The sequence below is a fragment of the Haemaphysalis longicornis genome, unplaced genomic scaffold, assembly GCF_048455015.1.
Source record: "Haemaphysalis longicornis isolate Haplotype H1 unplaced genomic scaffold, Haemaphysalis longicornis Haplotype H1 scaffold_2, whole genome shotgun sequence".
Lineage (NCBI taxonomy): Eukaryota > Metazoa > Arthropoda > Arachnida > Ixodida > Ixodidae > Haemaphysalis > Haemaphysalis longicornis.
In genome coordinates, this window is record NW_027526295.1 from 101,215,467 (window position 1) to 101,228,185 (window position 12,719).

General features: G+C 45.7%; 1 protein-coding gene across 1 annotated transcript in view; it reads left to right on the top strand.

Moving 5' to 3' along the window:
• Rs1 (Dead-box helicase Rs1) overlaps positions 1-12,493 on the top strand; it is a 45,782-nt gene extending 33,289 nt beyond the window's left edge. Inside the window, exons 12-18 of the mRNA XM_077698067.1 lie at positions 19-101; positions 471-565; positions 3,511-3,714; positions 7,804-7,874; positions 8,664-8,793; positions 10,337-10,427; positions 12,276-12,493. Coding sequence (XP_077554193.1) covers positions 19-101; positions 471-565; positions 3,511-3,714; positions 7,804-7,874; positions 8,664-8,793; positions 10,337-10,427; positions 12,276-12,372 — 771 coding nt within the window. The 3' untranslated portion in view covers positions 12,373-12,493. The remainder of the gene's footprint in view (positions 1-18; positions 102-470; positions 566-3,510; positions 3,715-7,803; positions 7,875-8,663; positions 8,794-10,336; positions 10,428-12,275) is intronic.
• Positions 12,494-12,719: the final 226 nt, after the last annotated feature.

A 12,719-nucleotide genomic window follows, 5' to 3' on the forward strand; every position in this document is an offset into this window, starting at 1 on the left:
CCGTACCTTTTTCTGCAGGTCATCAACTTCACGTTGCCCCATACTGTGCAGCATTATGTGCACAGGGTGGGCCGGACTGCCCGTGCCGGAAAAAGTGGACGGTAGGTGGCACGCTGCCTTGGATTGTTCTCCTCCCATGGTGTGTGCCAAGTGTCTGCATGCAGAGGAAAAAACCTTGAAAGGTATCCCAGTAATGCTCCTGCTTGGGGGGAATAAAAATGGCACCTGACAACACACCATCAGGGCCAGAATGCGGTTCCTCGAACAGCTTCCAGTTGTTGTTACATTCTACTCAGTACAGTGGGCAAGTGAGGAATTTACATAGGAGGGCAGGGCTCTCAGAATGGGGAATGTTTTTATTCCCATTTGCACCTTGCAATGCGAGCGAGGGAAGAGCTTTTGTTTAGGGGAGGGAAGTGTCTGGTCTTGCACGTTGACTGAATGGACACTTCTCCCTGGTCGATTCCCAGCTCTGTCTCGATGGTGGGGGAGCAGGAGAGGCGGCTGCTCAAGGAGATCGTCAAGCAGGCCAAGACGCCCGTCAAGCAACGCATCCTGCCAACTGGTGAGGGATCTTCGTTGCACGGAGCTTTTTATCGCGTCCTTTGGAACCGTCTTAACAGAAGTACAGCAGCCCTGGTTGCTGGGCATTTCCTGGCACTTGGAACAGTGCGCACTTTGTTGTATCTCTTCTACTTCTCGGCAGTGTCAGCGTGGCATAGTATTGCTGGCATCACTTGCATTGCGATGGTCTTGTGAAGGTTATCAACTTATCAACTCTCTATAGAAATGTGGTTGGTATGCTAGCGTCTCCATCGTCACGTTGGTGCACACCTTCTTAGCATCATCCTTTCTGCTGGAACTGTAGCTTACACATTCTGAGGACAGCTGCCTGTGCCTAGACACATTCATGAGGAATTTGGGACATTTGTGACAAGCAAAACAACATACGCATCCGCTGCGAACTGCTGGGGCCTCCAACAACTTGCTGCTTGTCCTATACGGTGGCTTCTACTGGCTGGACAACCACTGCAAGGGAGCCCGGCGATCAAGGAACTGGGGCTGTTGTATGTTATGAATAAATGGTGTGTGATGAAAGCTAAAACGGAAGAATCAATATTTATATCAGTCGTCGTGTCTGCCAGAACTTGGTAGCTTCTTTTCTTCTTTAGTCTCAATTATTGACTTCTTTGTTCACCACCCAGTCCAATTGCTCTACTGGCTAAGGCATTGCATGACTGAGTATGAGGTCGCGAGTTAGTTTCTCAGTTGTGTTGGCTGTTTCAGTTGGATGGGAGGATTGAAAACTCAAAAGACATCTTTGGAGGATTGCTCAAAGTGCAAAGTGTGTAGTGGCTCGTCCTCGTTAAAAGTTCTCTCTATGACCGAACATGGCAGAACTGTGGCCCCTTCCGAACTGTGCATAGCATTGCACAATATCGGCATATAGTCAATAAAGGGCAGTTACCAGTCAGGAAGGCAACGGCAGTGGCGCAGAACTATTACTTGATCATCTACCATTTACTGTGGTCCTGCCTTGCCGTGCATCTGACGAGCCTGCGACATCAATCGGCAATGGGCATTCGTGTAGACTGGGGCCCCATCTTCATTCCTTTTTGGACTCACCCGTGAAGCGAACGTTTTCATGTTCATCATATCACCTTTTCTCATCATCATCTGTTAATACCCCTTAAAAGCTATGATCTGTAGCAAAATAAACACTGGAAAAAAAAAGATGGTATTTTTGGGTTCCTGGGAAGGGCTGTAGTTTGTTGCATTTTGTGTAACCTTTCATTTGTGCTTTTTGTTTTCCTCATTTCTTCCAGAGAACTGTGTAATCCTAAGCCTTTGTAGCACATTATCAGTTCATTCGCAAGTCCAGCCAGTAAAAGATCCATGGTTACCAGCTAAGGGGACATCATTTGCAATTGGGGCATGATTTGTGCGAGCAAAGAAAGGGCAGTGGCCAAGGGGGCAACTTTTTTCTGCTGCTGCTGCTTTAGCTGACGCACATTGTCGGGTCACATAGTGTTGTGCACTTACTGTGTAGTGATCTAGTTGGGGGTTGCAAGCTCTTCAAGGAATGTGTGTGCCCATTTTTAAAGCTGCACAGCACAGAAAAAACATCCTGATCCATCCCGCTCTGTGAAGGTGGATATCCAGGATGCTTTTCAGCTCATAAATAGATGTGACAGAATTGAGGTGGAAGGTGTGAGCGAAGGTTATTTCTTTTGAGCGTTGATGGCACTCATCCCAGAGAGAGGCACATACATTCATGCACATACTTTAATTCTGACTCAGTTCATCTTTAAGGTGCCCTAAATAGGCTGCTGAATGTTGCGATTTTGCGTGCGCAATCGCTGGAGTACTATCCAAGGAACGTCATCCCGCAAAAATTGTTTTAATGCGTTACGTATTAGCCGAGTTATCGCTCATTAAAAGGGGTGAGCCATAAGGCCTGGGGCTCTCCTCCTCGAGTAGCTCCTCCGAAGCACTGTTGAAGCCATGACGTCATCGACCCGGCGCAAGACCACCTAGAGAAACAGGGCAATCCATCACCCTCCTTGATGTACATGCAGTCATTGGCTGCGCTAAGCACTGGGCGTTTTTTTTTGTTTTTTTTTTTTTAACTCGACGCGCATGCTTCGCCCACCAGCTTCCGGTTGCACGGTGAGCGCTGTTGCTGTGGTTCACGTTCGCGGCGCCGTACTGGGCAATGTCTTGTGCGTCATAGAGGCGCGTCAGAGCCAGAAAAAACTGCGTCGGAGCGCGGCAGTGTGGCGGCAAAGTATGGTTGGTGAGCCAGGAGAGAAAGTGAAATCTTTTTTGCGTGTTTGTGTGGCCCCTGCTTTACGCAGAGGTGTATTATTTGGTATACGTTGTCGTGAAGGTGTACTCTATCGATTGCGCGATTGAAACGCCCACCTTTGGAAGCCTATTTAGGGCCCCTTTAAAATGGTGCCTCTTAATAGCTAATCGACTTAAAATGAGATGGGCAAGCTTGAGGTCTGAGTCATTTTATTTTTTGTCTTGAAAATGGTACCTTTTGGTGACTAATCGATACAAGTGGTACATCCAAGTGACGAGACATATAAGCTTGAGATCCAAATGTCCTGGTGTGTGTGTGCTAGTGGCACACACACACCAGGACATTCGTTTTCCGATGCCTCACACTATACCATGCCTCACGCTTCAAAGAGCCTGAGGAGTTTTTGTTTGTGGGCACGCTAAGTACATGGAGCCCTAGCCATGTAAGCTCTGTTTAAAATTGACTGGTTGCAATAATAAATTATCTGGAAGGAAGCATGTGTTCTGAAAAGAAGACGCTAGTGTCATGCTCTTTTATTTTTGAGAACTGTCTCGAGGGCTGGGAACTGTGAGGATACTAATGTCTTGCTCTGCAAATTATGAGGACCATCTTGAGGGAGGACTGGGGACTTTGGGAAGAGTCATATTCTGAGCCAAGTCTCGGTGGGGCTGCTGATTCATGCGTGTGTGCGTTTCTGGCAGAGGTGGTGGCCCAGTTCCGGGAGAAGATAGCCGGCCTGGAGCAGGAGGTGGAGAACATCCTGCAGGAGGAGAAGGCCGAGAAGGAGCTGGGCGCCATTGAGAACGATGTCAAGAAGGCCACCGAGCTGGTCAACAAGAAGGCCCAGGGACAGCAGCCCCAGCGTACCTGGTTCCAGACCCCCAAGGAGAAGTTCCGCGAGCAAGGTGAGCTGCTCACAGGGCTATCCTCAGTCGCATCAGAGCTCTTCTTCCTCTGTGTGGGTGTTCGGAAATTTTCTCACGTATCATATATGGGGCTGTGTTAGACGCAGGTTTTTGTGGTACGTCATAAATAGAGGCCGGATGGTTGGGCCTTAAAAAAGACAGAAATAGGCAAGCAAAACAATGTTTTAGGCCTCCCAACTTCATAAAGATTGGCACCACAAATTTTTAAATAAATGCAAATAATCTCAAATGAAGATGTGCATGATCTGTATCTACAACAGGAAAACCAGAAATGTTGTTGTTTATGACGGCGCAAACGCACCATCAGGTGAACATAGCCGTTCAATTGTCAAATAAAACTGCTGGACTAATGACGCTGCATTGGCCTAAATCAACAGCAGCACTGCTAACATTAATGTTCAGCGGCCACAGTCGCTTGCTTGGGCATCGCATACAGTGAAACAGGTCATGCTCAAGAATACTTGAAAGCTGGGATTACTGATTCAAAAAAGCTCTACTGTGTGTCTGTGTGACACAATTAAGTTATGAGACAGCAAAACAGACACAAATAATAAACACAAGAGAGATGAAGATTTAGTAAGAAATTAACATGTTCTTTCATGAGGACTGGTAGGTGCAGGGCTGTAGATTTTCTCGTATGCAATGATTTTATCCACTGTGTTCAGGCAAAACGTCCTAACACTGCCAAATACACTTCCACACATTTGAAGAGCATTTTTCAAAATACAGTCTACGCCCGTTACAACGGACCCTCTGAATCCGGAAAAAAACGTCCGCTGTAGCAGAAGTATGCAGTATCCGATGTGGGGGTATGAGCCCTACAGTGGGTACTTTGACCGATATTGCATGCATAGTACATACACTTTGTTCTTTCTACACGTCTGCAGCACCTCTGCACAGTGTTCGCACGAGGGCAAAGAATCGCATAAACACCGTTTCCAAAACTTAGCACCGCCACTTCGAAAAGGCCTAACGCATGCGGTCAAGCGTGTAAAGACGCAAGATAAGCTGAGCAAATAAAGCAAGAATATAACTAGGCGCATTTATAAACCAGCTATAAAACATCAGTCATGCCCATCAGCATTAGCTAGGCTCTTTTAAATCCCTCCACGACGAGAATATAACTAGGCGCATTTATAAACCAGCTATAAAACATCAGTCATGCCCATCAGCATTAGCTAGGCTCTTTTAAATCCCTCCACGACGAGGCAGGGTTTCCCGAAACCGTTCATCAGCAGGTTTTCCCGAAACCGTTCGTCAAACAAATCGGATCGCTGCCTGAAGCTGCCTGAAATGTGGAAGCTACCTCAAGGTAGCTTCCACATATTTAGCAATTTTATTCTGGTCATTGAAACAGCTGTAATGAAATAATCTGATGACGGACAGCTGTAAAATCGAAAGTTAGACCAGTTGGACTGCGCACGGTTACCGGCAGATTGCACACAATGGATGGGGAACAACCCCTACTTGAGGCATTTCTTACCTTTTTCACCCAACGGAACGGGAACGATGCATGCGTGGGAATAATACAAGCCGAACTTCACTGAACCCGAGTTTTTTATTACATAAAAAAACTGACGAGCGCAGCCTCGCCTCCGAGTGCACCACTTCGAGTATTCGATAGCCCTGTTTTCAATCCACCAGAGTCGCGTTTATCGGCAGCGGCCTTGTTCTTGATGGTAGAGCGTACACTCTGCTTAGACAGGCCTGTACTTCTGGCGATGTCAGCCTGTTTTTCCCCATGTTCAACAGCGTTAATTACAGTTAATTTATCCAACAGTGAAATAAGCTACCCTGCTGCTCATGCCGCTGGTCGCACAAACAAAAAAGCCACTGGCACTGCTTGGCTTGGCTGCGCCAACGACCCGGCTGTCAGCAATGTTGCCAGACATAATAGTTTTCTTGCCAAAATAAACAAAGAAAAATCACATCGGGTGCCAGCCCCGCGGAAGTCCGCTATAAACGTTCAGTCGAAACAATTTTCGCGTAAAATTTAGTCTGTTGTAGCCGATAGTCTGCTCTAGCCGGGTCCGTTGTGAGCAGAGTGGACTCCATTTAAAATGCATGGGGACCAGACAAACCAACAGAAATGCTCTGTTGTAACCAAAAGTCCGTTGTTGCCAGATCCGCTGTAACGAGCGTAGACTGTATGTTTAGCAGCTGAACAGATTTTTTATGGAAAGGCGTATTTTTGAGCCTGCAGCAGAGTGAATTTTAAGGCGTTAAGAAATGTAGCAGCACAGAGTGAATTTTAAGGCGTAAAGAAATGTAGCAGCACAGTGGCGTTTCACTGTTGGCTCTTCAATATAGGACTTTTATGCTTACAAAGGCATGTTCGATGTTGAACCGCTGCAGTGAGAATAGAGTTGCAAAGGAAATAGAGTTGTATGCTTCCAGAAGCGAGGATGTGACTGCACATGGTTGAAGAAATTCGTTTGGAGAGCACGCAGAATGTAGTCTTATGAATCAATCGAAAATTGTGGAAACAGTAGCAAACTACCGTATAATGCGGAATATAGGTCGAGATTTTTTACAGAAAAATTTGCCGAAAAGTCACCCCTCGACCTATATTGCAGTCACTGGCAGTTGTCATCTGGCGACCGGGCAGCCCATCGAGCCCATCCAAACCCCAAAGGCACCATCGCCACCACCATCAATTGGACGCGACGCCATCTTTGTTTTGTCGCTTCTCTCGCTGTCGGCGAATGTGCGCGTGCTATTTTCTTCTTGCTCAAAATGAGTTTAGGCACTTGGTGCCAGTTTACAGCAGCATTTAAAAGAAAAGTTGGGGGTTTTCCAAGGCCAATGATGTGTCCGCCTTGCGCCAGTTCGGTATCACCAAAAGAAGTGTTTCTAGCGGCGTTAGCTGAAGGGGCAGCTCTCGGTATGCAACGCTCGGAAGGCCTTGTTTCATGGGCGCTGCTCTGTGCACCTGTGCTGCTGTACAAAGGGGCAAATTTTGTCCGCTAGCGTCGTGCGATCTCTCTGCGAATGGATACTCCAAGATGTTTGCTGACCGCCTGCACAGACTGGCTGTCGCTCCAGTCTGCACACGAGTGTCCCATGCTTCGCGCTCGCTTCACGATGACATGGTCTTGCGAGTGTTTAAGAAGTGCTGCATAAGCAATTCCCTGGACTGCACCGAGGACGACCTGCTGTGTGGGCGACAGCGAGCCAGAAGCAGTCGTCTGACGATACTTCAGACAGTTTCAAATGAGTAATCTGAGACGAAACAAGTTATAGTCTCAATAAAACAATGGTTGGTACCTAATTATTATTATTTTTTTTTTTTGCATTTTTCGGCTACAAGGTAAGGGGGTCGACCTATATTCCGCATTATACGGTACATCATCTCCAGGTTCCTGGATTCAGAATTGTGCCTCCTGTCGCTGCGAATGAGCGTCCCATTTCACTGCTGCGAGCTGTTGTTTTCCTGGAGCTGGTTGAACCAGAGGACTGGGTTGAAGCACGTAGATTTCCAAAATCAATGCTGCCCGGTAACACGAATAATGAACAATATCAAAGTGCACTCAAAAAAGAAACTTGAGGTTAAGTAGTGTTCATATGGGCCCCGATTTTGAAAAATAGGTATTTACAGTCATTAAGGCACAAAAGCCAAAATAGGCATTTGTAGGCACTATAAAAACTCCATGAAGCCACTTTTTAACCTCTAATAGTAAGGTGATAAGAGCACAAGGTACAAAACTGGCGTTTGCCTAAAATCCAGTCTCAAGTCCTAACAGGTGGTGTTAGCATGAGCAGCGCTGTGAGCACATGCACACACACACACACACACTCCCACCCATACGTTCTACTCCACAACAGAATTTCTTTCCTGTAAGCATCTAGCTATTCTGAGCCAACAATGAATGCTTCGCATGTGAAGACAATCGATGGAGATGAACTGTACCTGCGGGCAAACTTAGCTGAAAGATGCAGCTGTTTAGCCCTGAAGTGCCTTGCAGGGATCGTTACGACTTATGCTGCAGGCTTTTGATCTGCTTGGTGTGTTTTGTGGATATATGGGCAGCCTGTGAGCTTCTATGTTGTCTTCCGTTCTCGATAAAGTGCAGCTAAAGCTTGGGAAGCACAGCAAGCACTCCCTGAAGAAGATCAAGATACCAGCCAGAGCACAGAACGTGAGTGTTTCTTTTGCAAGCATCCGATCTGCCAAAACTTTAAGAGATCGTTGCTGTTCTGTGTGATTTCGCATAACAAGTCGCAATAGACGGCATTCATAATATCAACTTTTTTAAATGCTCAATCAATTTATTTATTCAATCAATCAATCAATCAATTAATCAATTTATTTTTATGCTTCATTTTGAGCATATTCATGAAGTGTGTCTAGCAAGCCTGAAATTGCTGCACAAATGGGCAGCGAAGTGTAGGTTACTTCGTTGCTGAAAGTTGCTAGGTGTTCATGGCCACTGGCGTACACAGGGTGTATGGATGTCACCGCTACTAACTTTGCTGATTATTATTGAACAGCAACTGTCAATAACATTTGTCGTTAGCAATACACAGAGCTCATGTGACTTCGTCAGCTCAAAACAAATGATCAAGCATTTAGAAGAAAAAGAAAAAGGACGCCAGAAGTCAATGTAAAGTTTAATTTAAATGATTTTTGTTAAAGTTCTCTTTCTCTCCGTACCTTGAGTCTGGCGCATTATAGCCAAATTTGGCTGCTGCGCCAATAAAATTCAAATTCATTCATTCATTCTTTCTCTCCGTAGCACATTCCCACCCTCAAGATGCAGGGCGGGGTGTACCTGCCCTTCCATAAAATCTTGTGTACGCCGCGGGTGATTGTGCATGCTAACAAAGTTATTTGCCTGTAGCATTTGTAGTCGAGCGAAGCGCAGGGGGGCATGATTGCAGTGACTGTTGCACCTCCTGTTCTCCTGCCCTCTCTCGCCACCGTGCAGGCCGACGACCGCGTCTCGAGGGAGCTGGAGAAGACGGCCCAGTACCAGGCACGGCTTGCCAAGCGGGCCAAGAAGCCCAAGCGGGTGCGGGCCGTCACCGAGGACGACGACTCCCGCAGGGCCAATCCACGTGAGTGCACCCTTGTGGCATGACTCGCAGTTTTGGGCACTTTCACGTTGTCAGTCAGCTGTTGGCAGTTATTCGTGCCTTAATCAAAAAAGAAGGGGCTACCAACGGCAGTTGTTTTTAATCTGCAGTGGCTCTATCTGCATGGTCCTTGCGAGTTGAAGTACTTTCAACAAATAGTCTTTCAGAACGCAAGTGTGAAAGGATTAACGCTAAATTTTAAGGAAATACTACGCCCCTTCTGATTGTGTGCTGGTTTCGTCAAATAATTTGCACACTCTGTGTTCCCACTAAGCACTGTGTAGTAAGACTCCTTCTTTGGTAGGGGAAAGGAGGGTTGTCTTTTATTGCCTCGCCCACTATTTTCGTGAGATACAGCCTCAAATTTTATGCTTCCACACCTAGGTGTTATCCAATAAGTCTTGTTTATAACAAAAGTGTCACAAAATTTTGTCAAAAAATGTCAAGCCAGTAAAATCTTTAAATCCAAGATTGCACTGATCAACAGGATTCCCTTGTATGTGAGTATGTACGAAAGCCAGTCCACCACGTCTCAACGCTGTTGCAGATGACAGTTCCTCTGGCCTGCCCTTCACATTCTGATTTTTGTTTCAGGCCACGAAGCTAGTTTGTGTGGCATAGTAGTGAGGCAGGTGAATTGATGTCCCCTCACCACTAGTAGTTGTAGCAAGCTTAGTGCAAGTGCTGCGCCATTTGCACCGTGCTGTGCCAGTCCACTTTTCCCGTGCCACCCTTCTCCAAAGGGCAGTATTGCACTGTAACTGCTCCCATGCAGTGCTGCAAAATGTGAGACAACCGTGAGACGATGTTCAATGCCATTCGCATTGCGCAGGGAGCAGTGAGGACTGCTCTGTCATTCACGACATGGCGTCCTCCGGCACACTCCCTAAAAGACTAATTCACTCATGTGATTCACTCGTCACAATTTCGAGGTCTCCAAGTGGCAGTGCGGTTTTATGGGATTTGGGAGTGAACATGGGGGTTGGCAATGCACTATGTCCCTAAATGCAGCTCACCGCACCACTGCGTGCTATGCCGGGATGCATGCATTGTCATGAGCATTCGTTGCATTCTTCCCACTTATTATCAAAAGCAAAGAATGAGAATAAGATAGTTTTACTGTTCAGTCGACCAAGAACAAAAAAATTGCAAGTTTTACAAGAACAAAAAGTTTCGAAAAATTCATGTTTGACTCCAGAAATTTGCTCCCAAACAGACTTGCACAACTCCAAAACTCGTCTTCTGATGCTCCAAAGCAGCTCCAAAACTCCCCTTTTATTGCTCCGAAGCAACTCTTAAACAACACTGTTCTTACTCCCTGAGGTGCTTCAAAAAGCCCACTCCCGCCTCCACCCCTGCAAGGATTAGCTTACCGTGTCTTTACATTATTGTTTCATTCTAAGTGTATCAGGATGGAGGGCACGTTGCTCTTCACCGATCATTATTGTGGAGCGACATGTGTGTTTGTGCACACACAGACATCCTTGTGACCCGCTTGCACGTGCTGTGCTTTTACCAATTGCAGCCAAGGGGAAGAAAGGGCCGAAGAAACGCAAGGGCTTCGATGCCGAACTTGTGGACACCAGCCAGAAAGCAGTCAAGAAATTCCGCTATGGGTACGTATGCGAGAAAGGGGACAAGGGAGTCTGCTGCTCCCTTCCTGGCATCAAAGAACGCTTACTGGGCAAGCTTAAAAGAGCCATGAAGAGAAAATACAACTTCGTTTAATTTGAAAGAACTAGGATTCAGTATCTCACTCAGCTCCATTACAGCCACAAAAGATGTTTTTTTTAATGAAAAAAAAGCAAGAAGTATTTAAAAACTTTCAAATTTTGCACCAAAGTGGCGTGTTATGAGCAAGAATGACGTCATACGGGCCAACAATAAAACATCATTTTCAGTGCGTTAACTGCATGTTAGCATTCAAGTGATGCGGTGAAATGGAACTAGAGGCCCCATTACAGACGTCCAGTCATGTGTCGTTGCGACAGGTCAGTTAGGCGGCCGCCAATCGCACAAACAAGGTTCCGTGACGTCATAGAAAAGTTGCGGGAAATTGGCTAGGGGGTTGCGACTGCTTCACACGTTTTCTTTAATATCTCCGTTATTTGTTCGAAGATTGCGATGATATTGCTATCATTGTTATCGGGACTAAGCAGTCTTTCTAACAAACCTAACTTGTATTTTGTCTTCATGGCTTTTTTAAAGGCTGGCAGAACCTTCTATCATTGCTAAGGGTCATTGAAAACAGCACAGGAAAGCTGCTGCATGTAAGAATAGGAAAGTAAAAAAAAAAAAAAAAATCAGGTTTTATTTTCAAGTAGGTATGTGTTAATTTTCCAGATGAATTGAAATATGCACGGGAATACTTGTTAAAACTTTTGTTTGCTATTTACCATGGCACAGTAAGGAGTTGTCGAATACGTGAAGGATTAGGCAGTGCAAGTTATCATGAGCTGGGTGACCCATGGAAGATCAAGGACACGTTTTTCTCTGCCGTGCTACATTAATCTGTTACAACTAGTTTAAATTACCCTCCACATGATTTTGATTTCAATAGCTGTGGGACTGTGTTGGATTGTCCACACCTGTGAAGTGCAGGTTCTGTCCTTGATTGTTGTGTGTGCATTCTTTGACGGTTTTATGTAACCGAACATTTGGGGCTTTGTGTTTTCTTCCATGCCTTTTTTTCTCATGTTACTGTACAAGAAAATATGCAGTTTGATTTCAACCGGTTGTACAATGATGTTTGGTGTAGTCAGCTGTGTGGTATACACTCCTTTTCTCTTCTGTCTGTTGCCTGGTGTTATATCTGGGGGATGTATGCACCACCTTTGACTTCCATTTTTTTCTACATGCTGCCTCGTACAGTAATGCACAAAGCAGAGGCAGTTGCACGAAATCTTTCATTTGTTGTGTACTAAAAACAAGAAATGTATTTATTGACGTAAAAAAGGGACTGTGGAAGGTTGCAAAAGAAAACTTGTGCACCCTGGAAAAAGTCTTGCATTATGTGCGCAAACTGGGAGAGTAGGCCCTGTAAACTTCATATCTGCTTGTAAGGTCACAACAGTGGCACTATGACAATTTTTTCTGTTGGAAAAAAAAAAAAACTGTGCTTAGCAAAGCTAGCATTCTTACTGGAGCCACTCAGAAGTGCTACACCTTTCCTGAGCATGAAAGGGAATTTCAAAAAGAGACCGTCACCCCAATGCTTGTGATAACCAAAATATTTGAGACAAATGTCGGATCACAAATGCTGGATAACAGGTGTTGTGTGTGGCTAGACTGTATTTCCAAACCACGAACTCATGGGTTGTGTGATCAGTTCTACTCTGTAGAATTCTAATCTGTAGTTCCTTCTGCATGCAGTGTTTCAACCAGAATGACACAAAAGGCTTTGCAGGTTTCTGACGACATGTCAGTGATCAATTTTCGTTGTTTTTCTGCATCCCCACCTCTAGGCCGTCTTACCAGGAGAGAGTGGAGATGGGCTTGGTCAAGAAGAGCAAGGGCCCCGTCAAGAAGTTCAAATCCAAGAGCAGATACCGCAGGAAGTGATGCTGTCTCACACATCTGCCGTCATAAGCCTGTCATTGGGGCTCCATCTCACCAAACGTCACTGGGTGTTTCATGTGCGACGAGGGGCGAAAGCGGAATAAAAAGCTCTTGTTACATAAAATGTTTTCTTCTGGACTATTACGTGGTCGCAATACTGGCACAATTTTAGTGGATAAAGTGGGGTCATTTCGGATAAGATCGAACAAAGCATGGCTGGTCGACCTCTCCAACTCGCTTGAAATTTTTGACCTCATTCTTTTTGAGTATGTGATTTTTATTTCTTGGCAAAACCAAGGGGAGGCTGAGGCTAAAGGCAAACGTGGCCTGACAGAGGCTTCAGCCACCCA